Below are 18,534 nucleotides of genomic sequence, written 5' to 3' on the forward strand. Positions count from 1 at the left end.
ATGAAGTGAGAAAATAGAGGAATGAATTAAGAATTCTACCCCTCAAGGATACATATCAAAGACACTTAAATTTAACCAAATAACTCAAGGATGATATGGATTACAAGAGATATTATTATTAATGTTTGATAATGCAAAAACCAAGAAACACAAAGAAACAAAACACATTCAAGAGCACAAAAGGTCGCAGCAAGAACTCTCCCCGGACATCCCTATCTCGAGAATCTCCAAATCTCACTTCTTTTCATGCTTACAAAACAAAACAATAAAACCAACAAATACTAATCGGGTCGTATCATACCGCAATGCTTCGCCATTGCACCTCCAAACGACCTGAACACGAAAATCCCCAAATCTCACTTCTTTTCTTCCTTACACAACAAGACAATAAAACAAACAAATACTTCTCCAATCAATTTGATCCTTCATGTCAGGTCATATCGTACAACGAGATCCATGATGGGTTCAGGGCGTACCCAATACACAAGGTTCTCGCCGCTGTTGGGTCTAGAGAGCGTCATAATATACGCAACCTTACCTTTGAACACTTGATCACACTGGAGCAACCTCACCATCACACCAAGGCCCAATCCCTACACACATAACATCATTATTATTATTATTAGGGTAAATTACACGTCACCCCCTGTTTTTCAAACGAAACTCAAATGGTTTTTGAAAATACTCAAATCACTCCCTGTATTAGACCCCAATATAACAAATTAGTCCGTACTGCTAGTTTTATGCTGTTAAGTGATGATGTCAGTCACTTAAATAAATTTAAATCCCTAAACTACCCTTGAAGATGAAGGAAGAGTAGTATTGTAAATTGAATTCTAATGTTTAAGTATAAGGATAAAATAGTTCTTTCATACTAATAACTAACAGCAGACTAACACCATTACTGTAGAGGGGGACGGAAGAGTATTTTCAAAAATCAGGGGATGACGTGTAATTTACCTTTATTATTATTATGAGATGATGTTCTTTGGTTGGGAGTGCACAGGGGTGCAAGTTGCGCCCAGACACATGGTTTGGGATGTGCAAGTCATTTCGATCACTCTGGGGGTGGTCCCCCCATGTGCCTGGGCGCATCCTGCGCCCCCAATGTGGAGAACATTCTCCCTATTATTATTCATTATTATTCTTATTTAATCAAGAGAAACACTGATAACTGTATTTATACCTAAAAAATATGTGTATATCATCCCATAGTCCAAAGAGCCATGGAGACGCATAAATTATCTACTTCCCTCAAAAAAAGAAGTAAAGAACCAAGGAGGAGAGAAGTCTCAGTTTCCAACCAAAAGTGGTGCCCACAATAATGTCTTTTGGTAGACTTGGACTAACTGTGCGAGTCAAAGTCATGGAGGTAGAAGAAACGGTGTCAGTTAGTCCAGTCTGCTCTGTTTTCTTCCTAGTCAAAACGCCACAACCATTTCCCATTTTCCCACCATTAACACACCTTCCAACACCAAACACCACAAAATCCCATCTTCCCCTTCACTTCCCTCTGTTCTCCCTGCTTCACACTCTTTGCCTTCCCGTCCTGCACTTCTGTTAATTCCTTCAAAACCATGGAGTATGATAAGCTCTTCCACGCTAAAATGGGCAGGTATGCGCATATCTCACCCTTCCTCTGCTTCTTCTTCTCCGTTTCTTTCATTATTTTGTTCTTTATTCCTGTGGCACGGTCTCAACTCCCTGAAAACCAGAAGAACGCCGTGAAAAAACTCTCCACTTATCTCGGCACAGACCCAAATAATCCATGTTCATGGAAAGGAGTTACCTGCAGCAACAACAATCAATCCATCACCCATCTCTCTTTTCCCTCTTCGATGCTCTCTAAATCTGATTTTCTACCTGATTTGTGCCAAATTCATACTTTACAGTCCCTGGATGTCTCCAAAAATTATTTGTCAATCATCCCTGATCAGTTCATCAGAGACTGTGGAGGGATTAATGGGCTTAAGAAGTTGAATTTCAGTATGAACAGGGTGTCTGGTCTTTTGCCTACTTTTGAGGGTTTTGGTGGGTTACAGTACTTGGACTTGTCTTATAATTCATTTAATGGAAGTATTGATTCTCAATTAAATGGATTGAATGGACTCAGAAGCTTGAATCTGAGCTTCAACCAGTTCAGTGGCTCTGTCCCTTCCAAACTCGGTAAAGCCATGGCTTTGGAAGGGTTGGAGCTCGCGTACAACCACTTTGTAGGTCAAATCCCTGAAGAATACATGAATTACACATCTCTAGTTCTGCTTGATCTCAGTAATAATCTGCTTTCTGGGTCTGTTTCTGATAGTATAGGACAGCTCTCCAAGTTGGAGACTCTCCTTCTGTCCTCCAATCATCTTAATGGAGGAATTCCTGTGAGTCTTTCAAGGATTGAGACACTATATCGGTTTGCTTCTAATCAGAATCACTTTTCTGGCAATATTCCTTCTGGGATTTCAAAATATCTGAGGAATTTGGACCTTAGTTACAACAACTTAACTGGTTCAATCCCATCAGACTTTCTGTCACCACTAAATTTGCAGTATGTTGATCTGACTTATAATTCATTGGAAGGGCCGATTCCGTCGAACATTTCAGAGAGTTTGATTCGGTTAAGACTTGGGAGCAATTCTCTTGATGGTACCATCCCTTCTCTAACTGATGGAAAGCTGTCACAATTGACTTATCTCGAGCTCGATAACAATAAATTAACTGGGTTAGTTCCACCACAACTGGGAACCTTTCAGCGTTTAGCTCTGTTGAATCTTGCTCAGAATGATCTCTATGGTCTATTGCCGAAAGAGTTGGGAAATCTTCATCAACTTCAGGTTTTGAAGCTCCAATCCAACAAACTCACTGGAGAAATTCCTCAAGAATATTCACAACTATGGAAGTTGTCTATACTGAATATCAGTAGGAATTCATTGAACAGTTCGATCCCATCTGCAATTTCCAGCTTAGGAAATCTCACAATACTTGATTTACGGGAAAATAGATTTGATGGTTCAATACCCGATTCAATTGGGAACTTGAACTCCCTGTTAGAACTCCAGCTGGGAGACAACAAATTGAGTGGGAAGATTCCTAGTATGCCTGGTAAGTTGCAGATTGCTCTCAACCTCAGCAGGAACCTCTTCGATGGGTCTATCCCAGACACTCTAAAAGGCTTGAGTGCTTTAGAGGTTTTGGATCTCTCACACAACAAGTTTACAGGTGAAATCCCACGGTTTCTAGCCGGTCTCCCAAGCCTTACACTACTGTTACTTTCCAACAATCTGCTATGCGGTAATCGTCCAAACTTCCTCCAGCCAGGGATTGTTGTTGATACGAATGGAACTAACGTAAACACTACACCAACCTCTGGACCAACCCCTGGACCAACCACTACTTCACCAAAGAAGCGAAGTTCAATTTTGGTGGCAGTTATAGTTGCGATTGCTGCTGTAGCTGCTGTTGCGGTCATCGGAGTGATTGCTGTACTGTTTTTGAGACGTTTCTACAGGGTCAGCATTGAGAGCCTACAACCAGAGGAGCATCTCCCCATCCCGCAGATTATAGATTATCATATGATAACTGCAAATGTCACTCATCGATCAAGTATTGATTTCACAAGAGCCATGGAAACGGTTGCAAACCCTGCCAATATCATTCTGAAGAGTAGGTTCTCTACCTACTTCAAGGCCATTATGCCTAATGGAGAAAGCTATTACATCAAGAAGCTCAACTGGACTGACAAGATATTCCAACTGGGGACCCATGAAAAGTTTGGAGAGGAGCTAGGGGTCCTTGGGAAGCTAAGCAATGCAACCATCATGAGCCCTCTGGCCTATGTTTTGACTACTGATAGTGCTTACCTCTTCTATGAATATGCCCAACAGGGAACCCTCTTTGATGTTCTTCATGGAAGCTTGGGACATGCTCTTGATTGGGCCAGTCGGTACAGTATAGCCATTGGAGTAGCTCAGGGTCTGGCATTTCTCCATGGATGCTCCAGTGGTCCAGTTCTTCTCCTTGACCTTTCAAGCAAAAGCATTTTTCTGAAGTCTCTGAAGGAACCCCAGATTGGCGATGTCGAACTATGTAAGGTCATTGATCCTTCAAAAAGCACAGGGAGCCTTTCAACAGTAGCTGGTTCTGTCGGTTACATTCCTCCAGGTAAACAATCTCCCTCTTTTTTGAAGTAATATAGCATTCTAACTTTGTTTAGATGTTATCTTTATTTTCTAGGTAGACAAATTTACTCCTGCAGTTCTCTAAATATATGAGCTTGTTTATTATGCTTTCCAGAGTATGCTTATACAATGAGGGTTACAATGCTTGGGAATGTTTATAGCTTTGGTGTTGTCCTGCTGGAATTGCTGACTGGGAAGCCAGCTGTGAGCGAGGGAACTGAGTTGGCAAAGTGGGTATTGAATAATTCAATTCACCGTGACACATTGGAAAAGATCCTTGATTTTACTATCAGCAGAACATCGCTTGGAGTTCGAAGTCAGATGCTAGCAGTTCTCAGGGTTGCTCTTGCTTGTGTTTGTGATTCTCCAGATTCAAGGCCAAATATGAAGAGTGTGGTTAGGATGCTTCTTAATGCTAGATAACTAGCTTCCTCACAGGCCACATTAATTATTTAGTGGGTTTCAGTAATTTTTTGAGAAGAATGAGTATATGAGTATACACAGCAATTCTGTAGTATGTGTTCTTGTGCCAAGTTATAGGGATATTTGTTAGTTATACCTAACTGTACATGTAAATGGTAAAACTATTTCCCCCGTTTATACTTTATAGTATATAGAGCAATTCTGTTTTTGGTTGTGATAGATGTGTTGAACCAGGTTTCACTACTAGGAGGGGAGGGGAGGGGGAGGGGGAGGGGGAGGGGAGGGGGAGGGGGGGGGGTTTAAATCCAGTAGTCTTTAAAATTTTCCCAAAAATCCAGTCCCACTGACGCTCACCAATCACAAATGCACACAACTGTCACTTTGATTGAACCAGTTGCTGGAGGACCCCAATTTTGGCTGGCTACAGCTTCTCCTTTCATGTTCAAATCACCATTAATTCATAAAGGAACAGCTCAAGGGGAGGCACAGCAGCAAGTGTTCTTTTCTTGCTTGCTTCTTTCTCTTTTCACCGATCTTCTTCTTCCTTCTTCAAATCTCCATTAATGTACCAAGGAATAGCTCAAGAGGATGCACAGCAGCATGTGTTTCTACACTTCTTTTCTTGCTTGCACTCTCAAGAATTTCCTCCTCATCTATTTCAAAAAGTGACAACTCCTTATATATTTTCCAGATTTTTCCTTTTGAAATCCAAAATAGTTAAAACTTGGGCAACAAACAACTAACATTTTGGAGGAAAAAATCCTATTCAGCATCTCATTTGGGAGGGAAAACCATAGCTCAACTGTCCAGAAATTTCTCATTGGAATGACTCTTAGTAGCTGAAACTTCCACCACCTTGCTACACAAATATCCCGCATGGCCTAAATGGTGGACCAGAGATTATCTTTCCTGCTGGACTTCAACTGCTTTGCGCATCAATACAAAAACGGATTTATCTCCCTCATCCGACATTGAAATGATCTGAAATTTGCGTCATCTGAAAGAGGACTCGAAGTTATAAAAACTTAATGTTTGAGCTCCTCCAGAATCTGCCATTAAGGTACCTCGAAATTCCCTTGAAGATATGTCATCTGCAAAACAGCAATTTTGGGCAGACTATGCAGTGCATGAAGAACATGTCATATCTAATCACCCTGATATCAGATTGGGCTAGAAAAAATATGGTTGTAAATAAGACTTAGAGATCTTCAAATCTCATGTTTTGAGCTGCCAGAGATTCCAACTAAATGATATATCAAAAAATTCGCAAAGCTGCTGCTACGGCTATATTAGCTTATATCTTCTGTTGCTGCTACTAGTCTCTGCATCTGCCATTCGACTGGCTGCCTTCTTGTGTATGCTACCCATTACCTCTGCCCCGAAGCTGCTGCAACACATACACAACCTTCACCTAATGACTTGGCGGACAACACACCAATCATGCTCAACAATCTCCCTTACTGCTATATCACCTTTACACATTGCCACATCAACTGGAGTGCTCAACGATTACACACTGTTGTTGCAGCTTGTGTTATCCTTCACATTGACAATACTACTTCATGTAATCTGGGACATACAATGCCACATAATCACTATAAACACTTCTATCAACTTACAACCTATGATGATGCCAATTGACAACCAATCTCAAGCTATGCCATCTCAATCATCAAACTAACTGTGTCATTGAACATGATGCCTATAATGACTGTAACACGTCCATAGCACTCACGACAGCTCTTCCAATCTGCTGCCCTGCCTGTGTGTTGACAACAATGACAACACCACCTGCTTGTGTGACCAACAATCTCCCCCTTTGAAATTGTTGTTAACACACAATGAGTAATTTCGCTACTGCTGAATTCCAATTGCTCATATATTTTCTCCCCCCCTTGACAATAATTACAAAGGGCTCTTCTACTGCTCATCTTTTCTCTTGACTATTGAGACTGTTTTCAATCGGATGGCCCAAAAGTTAGCCAGCCGAGATAGTGACACGGGGAAGCCTCACGTTGCCACTGGTGGTGCACTAAATGTCACGAAAAATGCATCAAATTGACATTTTGAACTCGGATTTTGATGCTTTAACTTGCAGTTTTCTCAAATAAAAAAAAAACCAGGAGAATCTAATAGAATAGAGAGTGTGAGATGAAGGATGCCCAAAACTTGAAAATCTGAGATTCTTTGATGCTCTTCTCATTTGGAGGATTGGATCTACATTCTTGAAGCTTGGTTGCATCATTTGAATCTCCAAGAGCATGGTGAAGGTGTGGTTGATGGTGGAATGTGGAAAACTTGAAGTGGCTAGTCCACTTAGATGATATCTTTCCAACTTCGATTTTTAGATCCTAGGTTGTGTTGAATGATGTTGCAAAAGTTTAGTTGATCAATGTTGGGGTTGAGAATTTAATTTCTATCATTTTATTGCATTGTAAGGGACCTTGGAGAAGATGCTCCCAACGTGTTTGTGAAAAATCCTTGTAGGAGTTAGTCTCATAGTTGGTACTATAAGTAGTTGGGGGTTGTGGCCCTTAGTCTTCGTATTATCAAGGATAAAAACAATCATTGTAGGAGAATGGTAATTAGAGATATAATGCAAAAACGAAACCTATTGTGGGTATTGCACTATAGATGTAGGCAATTCGCCTAACCACGTAAATATTGCTTGTTGTGGTTGTGTGAATTTGTTTGAAGTGCATTTGTTTAGCAGAGTGGGTGTGTTATTCCAAATAGGTCTAACCAATCTTAGTTGTAGGCAGGAGTACACACGAACTATTGTTTTAGAATTGTTAATTGTTGGAATTCCTAGTTCATTGATGTATTAAGGGTGGGTTTGTAATCTCTAATTATCTTGAATTTCCTAGCAAGTGGGTGCTTGATAATGTATTGGGGTGTAGCCCTAGCCTTTGATTGTAGCAAGGGTTGAAGCAAGGGTGGGTGCTCCTGGATCGTTGTAACAATCAAAATAGTGTATAGTATTGAGCAATATACGAAACCTGATCAAGGCATTGCTTCGCGGACATAAGCATCTTGCCCGAACAACATAAATTTGTGTTGACTGTGTGATTATGTTTCTTTGCATATTTTAAGTGTTTGGTTCTTGGGGGATAGTTGTGCATACCTTGACTGACCTGACCACTTTGTGATAGCAAGGTAGGTATGCACACGAATTGAATATGATTGACAACTTGATAGTCTAAATTGTAAATTATCTTTTGTGCCAAGTTCAGTCAACTTGACTTAGAATACATGACTTGCAATAGGGTGAGGGCATGCGATGGTAGAGGGTTGCAATGGCCTGCAGGTTGCATAAGTGATTCTTCGCTTATAACTCTCTTTCAAGAGGCGTCATATGCACTCTTACAAGTTCCAAGTTGTATCGTCCATCCCCATGAGACCTCAAAACCTTATCGCTCTCTTATGTTAGCTTCAAATCTTCTGAAATTATTGGTTCTTCAGTAATTTCCATGGCAGCATTTCTCTCCGGCTATTACTTTCTTTCAATTGCTACCTCCCAACATCTCTTCCCATTGATTTCGCCTACAAGAAGAACCTACTTGGGTGATCATCAGAGGTCTCTTTGGAATCGGCATTTCGGACCCAAGTGTTCTTCTAGCAAACCTTCTCGGTTTTGGCCAGACCATGAGCAGGTAACATGAAATTTCTTGATTATTTTCCTTCTTTTTTTTTTTAAACATGCAGCCTTGGCCGAAAGTGAAGAATGAGGAGAGAGAGAGAGTGAGTGAGATAGAGGGCGGAAATGAGGAAGATGAGTCGTTACAGGTGATGTTGATCTCCCATCACAATGAGAGTTGCAGAGAGGGTGGTTCCATAGGGTTGCAGAGGGCAATAGTTGAACAGATTGCAATGAGGGCTGGGTTGCAGAGGCCATCTCCAACGCTTTCCCATGGATTTTCAACAAAGTCCCACCAAATTGGTAGGACTTTGCAATGGGGTGAGGTGGGAGGAGTTCGGTTCCTCTGCACGTACTAACAGGTGAACGTACATGTGAGAGCCAACCACTTGTCCTATTTTTGCCATGTACAAGGGGAAGAGGGGTTTTTATGGAAACAAAATTAAAATGTCATTGGCTCTGAGATGTATGTTCACCTGTTGGTATGTGCAGATGATCCACTCTCGAGGTGGGAGAAACCGTCACCACGTAGGTCAACAGTAAAATCTGCCTCTAAGGGTGTCAATTGGTCCGATTCCTTAACGGTTCCAACCTTAAGGGGTTAGGATCAAAACCGGACCAAAGTTTCAGACTTGAGATGTAAGACCATTAACTAATGGATGAGCCTTGGTGCAATGGTAAAGGTTGCTCCATTGTGATCAAGTGGTCACGGGTTCGAGTATGAAAATAGCCTCTCCCTGAAAGCAGGTGTAAGGTTGCATACATTGTGACCCTCCCCAGATTTTTTTTGGGTCGCTTCCAGTTCCAAGCAGTCCAAAATAAAAAATAAAAAAATCCCTAATACATGCTACATATATTTAATAATATTATAATAAGACACTAATTTCAATCACATGAGATATGTTTCATTGTTTTTCTCAAATCACAGAACTAGTTTATATTACCTCTTGTTTTGTATTAGTTAATAAGTAGGAACCCCATCACCCTCATAAGTTAGGATTATTTAAGGTATATTCTTAAGTTAGCATTCCCAATGCTCTCATGACCTTGAGTCTTAAGAATTATATATTATATAAGGTTAGGATGTGAATTTGTTCAGGTTCTGCCGGTTCCAAAGGTTCTTAATTGGTAGATCCGGAACCGGGCCAATAACTTATTGGTTGATCCAGAACCTGGCCAATAAGCTAGTGGGTGGTTCGGTTCCGGTTCTAGTCCAAAACTAACACCCTTATCTGACACCCAAAATGTTGTCAACCCAGTTCCCACCACGCCTAAAACCAAACGGCATAATATCACATGGGGTGAAAAAATTCATACAACTATCCCACCCCTCAACTCCTACCCCACCAAAATTCTTCTAAACGAATGGGGCCTTAAAGGTATTTTTGTCTGCTCCATTTCCCCAAGTTCCTCTAATAGAGGGGGCTCGACCCCGCCTAGGCAGTGTGTTCGAGCAGGGGTAGGGTGGTCATTTTCGCACCCTCTATTAGAGGAACTTGGGGAAATGGACCTGCCCAAGAAATGGAGCAGATAAAGGTCCGGCCTTAAAGAGCTTTGTGGATCTAGAATTTAGTATTTTTATCTACTCCATTTCTTGCCCGCTCCATTTCCCCAAGTTCCTCTAATAGAGGGGGGGTGGACCCCACCCTGGTAGTGTGTTCGGGCAGGGGTAGGGTGATCATTTCTGCCCCCTCTATTAGAGGAACTTGGGGAAATGGAGCTGCCCAGAAAATGGAGCAAATAAAGGTCCCTAGAATTTAGTATTCCAAGTTGGCCTCAAAAGTCACCGTTCATACTCACTCTGGACAATTTCAAGTTGGGCCAATAATTGAATTACACAATGTTGGTAAGCCAAAACTTGGAAACAGCTTCTCCTGCAAAGCAGGGGGTAAGGCTGTGTACATTTGGCCCTCCTAGACCTTGCACTAGTGGGAGCCTTATGCATTGGGATGCTCTTTGCTCTTTGAATGTTGGTAAGTCATTATAAATTCTGATTTTAAGGAATGACTTCCTCTATAGTTCAAAGGAAAAACTTTTGCACAATGCCATAGTGCAAAGTTCCGATCAATTAGATTTTTTTTAGTACTTTTTTGGAAACAATGTTGCTTGATTGCGTGGCCTCTATGTCCAAACACATATGTGCATAAAATTACCACCCAGCACCCTTGAAATAAAAAATCTCATCCATATTGATGCTCATGCGCGCTCTCAGTGGACCTGACATTGATGCAGGGGCTACACAACCAGGCAGTGATCTCTTGCGCTACTTTTTTTTAGGTCAGCTATTGGTGTCGCATGTTGATTCCTCCCCACACTAGCATTATGGAGAACCCTCTCTCAGGGTTCAACTTCCGTGTGATAGTTTTGATGAGCCCAAAATTGTGGATAAGTACACACCAAGATCATTTGCTCATATATCAAATTCTAATCCAAACAAAAGTTGGCAATTTAACAAAATTAAACTTAAAAATTCTAATTTTACCATGAAGGCTTATCCTTATGACATGCACTAAGGTTTTATAATTGACTTAGGCTTTTGAATTTGACATGTGTCTAATTTGGAATGTGCCCTATCGATATTAGGGAGAAATTGCTTCATCATCATTGCATGTGCCCCAATTAGGGGGCCACATTGGAACCTCTTCTTAAGTGGATTGTGCAAGGAACCTTTTGCCAATATTTATTCACAATCATCTTTAGAATGCATTTAGCTCACTACCTATGGGGGAGAGGGGAGAGGGGAGAGGAAAATATGCAACCAAGAGAGTCAACTTCCTGACCTCATGGGGGCATGTGCTTCAACTAGCAAGCCTCCATCCAACCGAACTAGCGATTGTTTACAAGTGGAAGGGATTTGTGATTATGATTATTTTGGGATGATACTGACCAAGAAGAATGGAGACGAAATTAAACTTTTTTTATCCTCTTTCCTCCATGTTATCTCTTCTATTTTTTGGGGGGGAGGGGGTGGGAAAGATTTATTCTGAATATATACGTAAAAAATCAAGGCATCCAACTTACACAAAACTATTTTATCTCATAATAGCAATGTTAATGGCGAAATATAAGTGGAGCCTATTAATTGTTGGGTCTTGATTATATATATATATTTATTTATTTATTTTTGGGTGGGGGGGGTAAACGGTCTGGATTATATTGGAAATGCTAAAAAGGATCCTGGTATCCATCTCCCCCCCCCTCTTTTTTTTAAGATTAAAATGGCCCTAAGATTAGAGTCTTTCTTTCCATAGGATAGAATATAACACAATTGGAATCGACTATTTATATTCTCTAGAATATTATTATTAGTAGTAGTAGCAACGATAGTATTTTCTATTTTTTTTTTTTTTAATGAAAGCAATGATAGCAGTTGCAGCAGTACTATTAGTAGGAAAAATTCCAAAGCCAAATTATTGACCATATTTTTTAATAGAAAAGCCCTACTTAAATATTGAACCATTTATTGTAGTAGGAAAAATTCCAAGACCAAATTATTATCTGTAGACGCTGATTTTTTGTCACCCCCTAATTGGCGATGATGACAACAGGACATGGACGATGGACGACACACCCTCCCTCTTTTCAGATCCAAAGATACCTGACCCATGGGACCAAGAACCATGCTGAGCACAAAATGATCCATTTTAGGCCAAAAAAAAAGAAGGGAAAAATAGCACTGCGCGCCCACGGCGCCGTGGACTCTTCCCACGGCACCATGGGCACCTTCCCACGGCACTGTGGGGATGTGTACCGGATTTCCACGGCGCCATGAGGGGGTGTGACATCAGCCTGCTGACGTCACCCACGGCGCCGTGGAGGACTTTTTCGGTCAGGAGAGAGAAAAGGTCCCTCCCTATAAATAGGAGGGTCCCCTCCCACATTTCCCAAGGAATTTTGGGTGGAGAGACCCTCCCCAAGTGATTCCTAGCATCTTTGCCCCCCTTTTTCACCCTCATTTTCCTTCCTTCTCTCATGAGTGTGTGAGTGCTTGAAGTTTTCTTGTGGCGGACAGATCCTTCGATTGTCCCTCTGAGTATAGAGCGTTTTGGCTCCTTGGCTTTGGTATCCCGTCCGTGCACGGATAACCATCGAAACTCCTTTGCTATAGACGTTATTCTGTTTGGTTACTCTTTTTCAAAATCACTCGAAAGAGCCGTTACTCTGCCGAGAAAGAAGCAGCGTCGGTCCATAAGTCCATCTCCCCTGAGCCAGGGGCATACAACCATACAGGTATAATTATTGCATTTTTGTTGATCCAATGTAGTCCTTTCATATTTTACCGTTTTAGTCCGCATTTTTCACATATATAATGTAGTTTATTATACTTTAGTTCAATTCATAGTAGCTGAATGTAGTTCATAATATCCCCCATCCTCGTAATAAGAGAGAAACAACATTCGTCCTTATGTAGCATCTAACACAGAGAGACCGGCTTCGGCCGGGCGAGGTGGGTGCCTAACACCTTCCCACACTAGTAACCTGACCCCTTACCCGAACCTTTGGTTGGACCATATGGAGTCACGTAGCCCGATTCCGCTCACCACGGGTAGGGCTACACTTAATGGGTCCTAGGCCCTAACCCTAGGTGGCGATTTCTCATTATGTTAACATATTTCAATGCATGATCCCAATCCCCTATTTATCATACATTGACAATGTTATCCATATCCATACACACACACATGTATCTGCCAAAATCCTATGTCACCAATACGCCAACAAAAGGGCCGAGGATGACCTTCATCCCGAAGGACCGCGGTACTTACAGTGGCGACTCCACTGGGGAATAGGTGGACAAACGTCCACCCGAGGTCAAACTCTCTAAATAGGTGCTATCAATAAATGACAAAATGTTCTCTCTAAACTTTTATAAAAAAAAAAAGAAAAAAAAATAATAATAAAAGAATATAATAAAAAAAAATATACAAAACAAAATACAAAAAATAAATAAATGAATAAATAAATACCATAATACATTTGTCTGGCTAACCCTTGTGTGTACTAACCGCATCATGCATAGTGCTCGAAGTGACATCAAACTGCGAGGGTACTCCCTGTCGTGCCTTTACCCCCAGGGAGGTGAGGCACGTCATGCTAAGTACTCTGAGATCGGATGATAACCGCTTCCTGTACCACTTTCTTGCACACATACACTGTATGGGAACTCCTCTTACCCCCGTAGTTAGTCGTTGGACCCCATGAGTAGTCATGGGTAATTCACGGCGAAGCTACAGCCCTTGATATTTACTGTACGAGTTTAGAATCACCAGCGAGGGTATTCACTAGTGTTGCTGTGGAGTGCTCTGCCACTCAAAAAAGGCACTAGCTCGATTACTCTGAGTTTGTGTGACCTATTCTCCAGGTATATCAAAAGAGCCACGTGCCTACAATTCGCGACCACGAGCGATAGGTATATCGGTTTTGTCAAGGGTGGCCTTGTTCTGTCCTATGAAAGCCTACCCATTACATGCATCATGTAGGAAAATAGACCACATATGATTAGGGTACGACACAAACTAACCTTTGTTAGCTGTAAGAAAGACCGAGTTTAGGGTCATTTGACGATTAACCTGGTTTTGATATGAGATACCACCAAAGATAAGGAGTTCCATAGTCCCACAATGGTCCCTCAAAGAAAAATGGAAGTCCACTTCCATATAATGGAACCTTACATGTCCCTCGAGAAAAAAAAAGAAGGCATCTCATCTTGACTCCAGACATAATCATCAATGACCCGGTAACTAGGATCTTTCTTTTGTTTGTTTTTTGTTGTTGTGTTCGAAAATGCTTGGACAATGACGGCATTCCAAGTCTGGCCTCAGAAGGAGTCTGCTGAAACTCTGATGACCACTCCGATTACTTGAGTCGAATAAAATAATAAAATGAAACAAATGTTATAAAATACAAAAAAATCATAAACAAAAAAAAAAGATAAATAAAATAAAATTCTTCTTTAGCCTTCTTAGGGTCTAAACTAGGTATTCTTCTCTCTTTCATAGAAGCACGATTCCGTCCTTATCCATCTGGGTCCGACGAGACGGAAGGTTGACTCGAGCCAACCCACCATTCTCCTCAAGATCCCTGATTCCTTCTAGTTCATCTTCTGAGATATCACTTGTGAGTAACATGAATCCTCCGGAGGATCACTTATCTAAAAGTCACGTCGAAGATCGAGTGGATAGGCTGTAAGTAGACATGGCCAAAATGCGGCAACTCATGGCACAACTAGTTCAGTCAGTCAATGAACTATCTAGGGGCGGATCCATAGCTGGACCAGCAGAGCAAGAAGTTCGGAAAACTAACCCCGCAACCCTTAAGACTCCAATCATCATACCAGTAGAAGAAGGGGAAGATAGCCACCCTACGGACCCTCCTGAGACTGAAAGGGAGAAGAAAATGAGAGAAAAAGTAGCCGAGTTGGAAGTGGTTGTCAAGGGCAAAGTCAAAGAAAAAGATGAAGAAGACCAGGTGTTCTTTCCCGAAGGGAAAATCCCTGAAGATTTCAAATGGAAATTGGATAAGTTCGACGGATCGGGAGATCCTAGGGCTCATCTCAAGATTTTTGCCACCATTCCCGAGATCATGGGGACTTTTCGAAAACCAAATGGGATAGGCGTTCTTATATTCTTTGGTCGGATCGCTTTAAGGTGGTTAACCCACTTGATCACACCCAAACCAGTCATGGGCCTCGTGGTTAAAGCCTTCACTAAGCAATATTCATACAACACTGAGATGGATATTACTCGAAGAGAATTGGAAACCTTGAGGCAAGAACCAAGCGAAGAGTTCTCAAACTACTTTATGCGGTTTAGGGAGAAGGCCGCAAAAATGTCAAACCGCCCTACTGAGGAGGAGCAGGTCGAGATATTGTTAGAAAATCTGTATGGGGAGTACCGTGAGAAGATATACTACTAGCACATCAAAACATTCGATGCTCTTATGATAATCGGGAAGAAGATTGAAGATAAGATCTTTAAAGAAAGGCAGAATTAGGGTATGACCCGTGAAGCATCAGGAAGCTATTCAGCAATGAAAAGCCCAAGAGCCAAAGGAGGAAATGCTGTAAGGACAAGCAGCCAGGCGGCAGAAGTCCAGGTGGTAGCCACAGGATCCACCCCTCTTGTGATCCAAACTGAATCTGAAGCATCGAGGAGGAATTTCAACTTTGAAGGAATGATGCCCTCATTGTTATTCACCAAGCTCAAGAAACAGGGAATGATCAATTCCGTTCCTCCTAAGCCTGTGGACTTAAACAATCCACCTACCTGGTATAAGCCCAATCTGTACTGTCATTACCACGACCAATAAGGCCATCATACGGATAGATGCCTAGCTCTTAAGCATGCGATCCAGGACTTGATTGACGAGGGTAAAATTGAACTTCAGAAGAAGCAGCCGCCAAATGTCACCATAAATCCTCTACCTAACCATGGAGTAAATATGCTTCAAGAGGATGCCGAGCAAGCAGATCCTATCACCTTGATTCATCCAGTCAGGAAGAGGAAGCTAATGAAGGCACACGTCTATATAGCAATGTTGACCAAGAAACTTAAGGAGGAAAAAGAACCACAGATTCGACAAGAGGTGTCTCAGGAAGTGGATCGGCCCGATTCCCCTTTCTATCATCCAAAGTCAGAAGATGCCACATGGGTAGAATACCAGATACCTGCATGGAAAATCTCACAACCACTGGTAAAGGGGACCTATTCCCCAGAGTCGTCTACAGGATTAGTGAACATGCTGCAGGAAGAGACACCATTCCAAGATCCTACCACATTGATCCAGCCCATCCCGTGGTATTCAGAAAGAGATGAGCAGTCACGGCAAGCACGGGCAGAAAGGATGCAGATTTGAGTTTATTGCGCCCGAACCAACTGTGATGGGAATATCCAAATAGGCGGGCAACCATGTGACCAAGGTAGAGGTATAGCATCCATCAACCGGCTTCGAAAGATGGATTTCTTGGAGTATGGATTAGAGGGTCTCGAGATAATGACACCATTGTGCAAGTATGGTTTCTCATCATCCGAAATATCTCACCTGGTTCCTGAAGAAGAAGGAGGGACTGAAATCACCAGAGTCACACCTCAGCTCCTTAAAGCAGTCTCAGCACTAGCTATTGGACAAGCTCTGACCAAAGAAGTCTCTCTTACCCATGAAAGGGGAGATATTGACAACAGCTCAGATGAGGAAGACGATTAAAATATCCATGAGGGATGGATAGAGTATGCTGAGCAAAGTCCAACGATGGAGGACGAAGGAGTGGAAGCAATGGATTGGGTAAATAACATCAGAAGCGATGATAATAATGACCCTACCAGCCTTATTCAACCCGTATCATCAAATGAGTATGAAAGCAGAGATGATGAGGAGATATCATCTCCAGAGGTTCCCAGAGGCGATTGGACGGTGTCCAGAGAAGATTTCGAGCGTTGGAACATGAGCGCCTTCTATCAGGTCGCAGATATACTCGATGTTTCCACCCATACTCAAGAGATCCTGTACAAGGCTACTTCTCTATTTCCAGATCTGGTGTGTAGTAACTTCACAGCACGTTGTGAGAGCTTGGTGATGCCAAATGAGAGCGATGAACTCGCTCGAACCCTCCATGAGCTGAAAAATATGACTTGGTTAGTCAATGCTTTGGCCTGTGATCTGTTCGAAACTCCTCCAGAAGACCTGGTCTTGTATTCAGATTCATTCTCCTATCCAGATCCGCCCCAAAGAAGTGAAACATGGGACGCATGGATCAATGATATCAACCTCAGGGAATTTCAGATTGACCCCACCAGAGGTATCTTTCCTATAGACATCGATGATGAAGGGGAAGAGCCGTTGGAAGAAGAACAATCATCTGAAGAAGATGAAAGGAAGCAAGAATCTGCATCAGAGGAATCCAATGTTGAAGTGTCTGAAGGGGAAGAAGAAACGGAGGATGAGGAACCTTGGCAACCAAGGACACGTCTGGAGAAGTATGAGAACATTTATGGACCCGCACCATGGGAATTATCATTCTGGGTGAACAAGATCCACCAGGATGTAGATAAAATCCAGGAAACACTCATGAGGACGGTGGTCTTGGATGATAAGTACCAGGAGGAGCTTCAACAGCTGGAATCTGTTAGAAAATAGTGGGCGCTCCCTCAAGCAATTCGCCATTTGGAAAACTCTGTAAAGTTAACTTTGGCCTTGACACAAGACCTGTGTGAGACTCCTCCCCCGTCTCCGTATCAGGGTAACAGAGAATACCGCATATGGGCTAGAGCACATGATGATTTTTATATGTGTCATGTCAATGAGGGAGAAGCAGTAAATGACCCAACAGGGAATATCCACCCAGTTATTCAACCCCAGAAAAGAGGTCCGAAAGTTCAGTTTCTCAAGGAGAAAAGAAGGATCGTAGCTTCTATAAGTCATTGGCGGAAGCAAGGAAGATGTACCAAGCGGCTTCGGAAGCCTTTCATGCCATTGGCCAATTGATACCAGAAGAACCCCATACAGTCCAGCAGGTTGCTGAAAAGCGAGAAACCCTGTCAGGAATCCTAAATCAAGCCCAGAAGTCTATCGTGGCCTTGTCTGATGAAGGAGGTAAAACCCGAATTTATCCCAAGGGTCCTCTTATCATCACTGATAGTGACGAAGAAGATGGGGACTTTTGCCCAGTCCGGTTGGTCATTAAAGAAAGAGAGTCAGAGGTGGCAAAAACCAGGAGTGGCCGAAACTTCAAGAATAAAGAGTTGACAGTGGAAAAATATCGGTCTAGCCAGTCCACGGCAGTTGTTGAGCCAGAAAACCGAGTACTAGACCAATTGAAGAAAGCCCAAGCCAACATCTCAATCTGGGGTTTATTAATGGCATCACCAACCCACCGAGAAGCTGTCCTGAAAGCTCTTACCAAGGTTCAAGTGCCCATAGGAATGGGGCCTGAGGAATTATCTCACATAGTGGGGGCCACTTATGCCATTCAGTCACTCTTTTTCTCAGAAGAGGATTTACCCCCAGGAGGAAAGAATCACAACCGGGCACTTTACATTACGGTGGAATGTAACAAGAATCGGTCCCGTTCGATAGACAATGGGTCCGCCCTCAATGTGATGCCCCTCAAAGCAGCCGGATGCATGGGTTTATCTCTAGACAAAATGAAGTCGTCATCAAACCATCGGGGCATACGATAATTCCAGAAGGGAGGTGATTGGGATTCTTACCACCAGTGTCAAGATTGGACCAGCCTGCTTTACCATAGACTTCCAAGTCATTGACATTCAAGCATCCTTCAATATGTTGCTTGGAAGACCATGGTTACAT

At 42.2% G+C, this 18,534-nt stretch overlaps 1 protein-coding gene across 2 annotated transcripts; it reads left to right on the plus strand.

Annotated features, from left to right (window-relative positions):
* The first annotated feature begins 1,454 nt into the window (after positions 1 to 1,454).
* On the plus strand, positions 1,455 to 4,807 carry LOC122661000 (leucine-rich repeat receptor-like tyrosine-protein kinase PXC3). 2 transcript variants are annotated; one of them, XM_043856287.1, is made up of 3 exons: positions 1,455 to 4,152; positions 4,285 to 4,302; positions 4,336 to 4,807. In XM_043856287.1, the coding sequence occupies exons 1-3, from the start codon at positions 1,578 to 1,580 to the stop codon at positions 4,590 to 4,592; spliced, it is 2,850 nt and encodes a 949-aa protein (XP_043712222.1). In that variant the 5' UTR covers positions 1,455 to 1,577; the 3' UTR covers positions 4,593 to 4,807. The 2 variants fall into 2 exon arrangements, with proteins under 2 accessions (XP_043712222.1, XP_043712221.1); XM_043856286.1 differs by having other exon boundaries at positions 1,456 to 4,152; positions 4,285 to 4,807.
* The last annotated feature ends 13,727 nt before the right edge of the window (positions 4,808 to 18,534 follow it).

This window comes from Telopea speciosissima, chromosome 5 (assembly GCF_018873765.1).
Source record: "Telopea speciosissima isolate NSW1024214 ecotype Mountain lineage chromosome 5, Tspe_v1, whole genome shotgun sequence".
Lineage (NCBI taxonomy): Eukaryota > Viridiplantae > Streptophyta > Magnoliopsida > Proteales > Proteaceae > Telopea > Telopea speciosissima.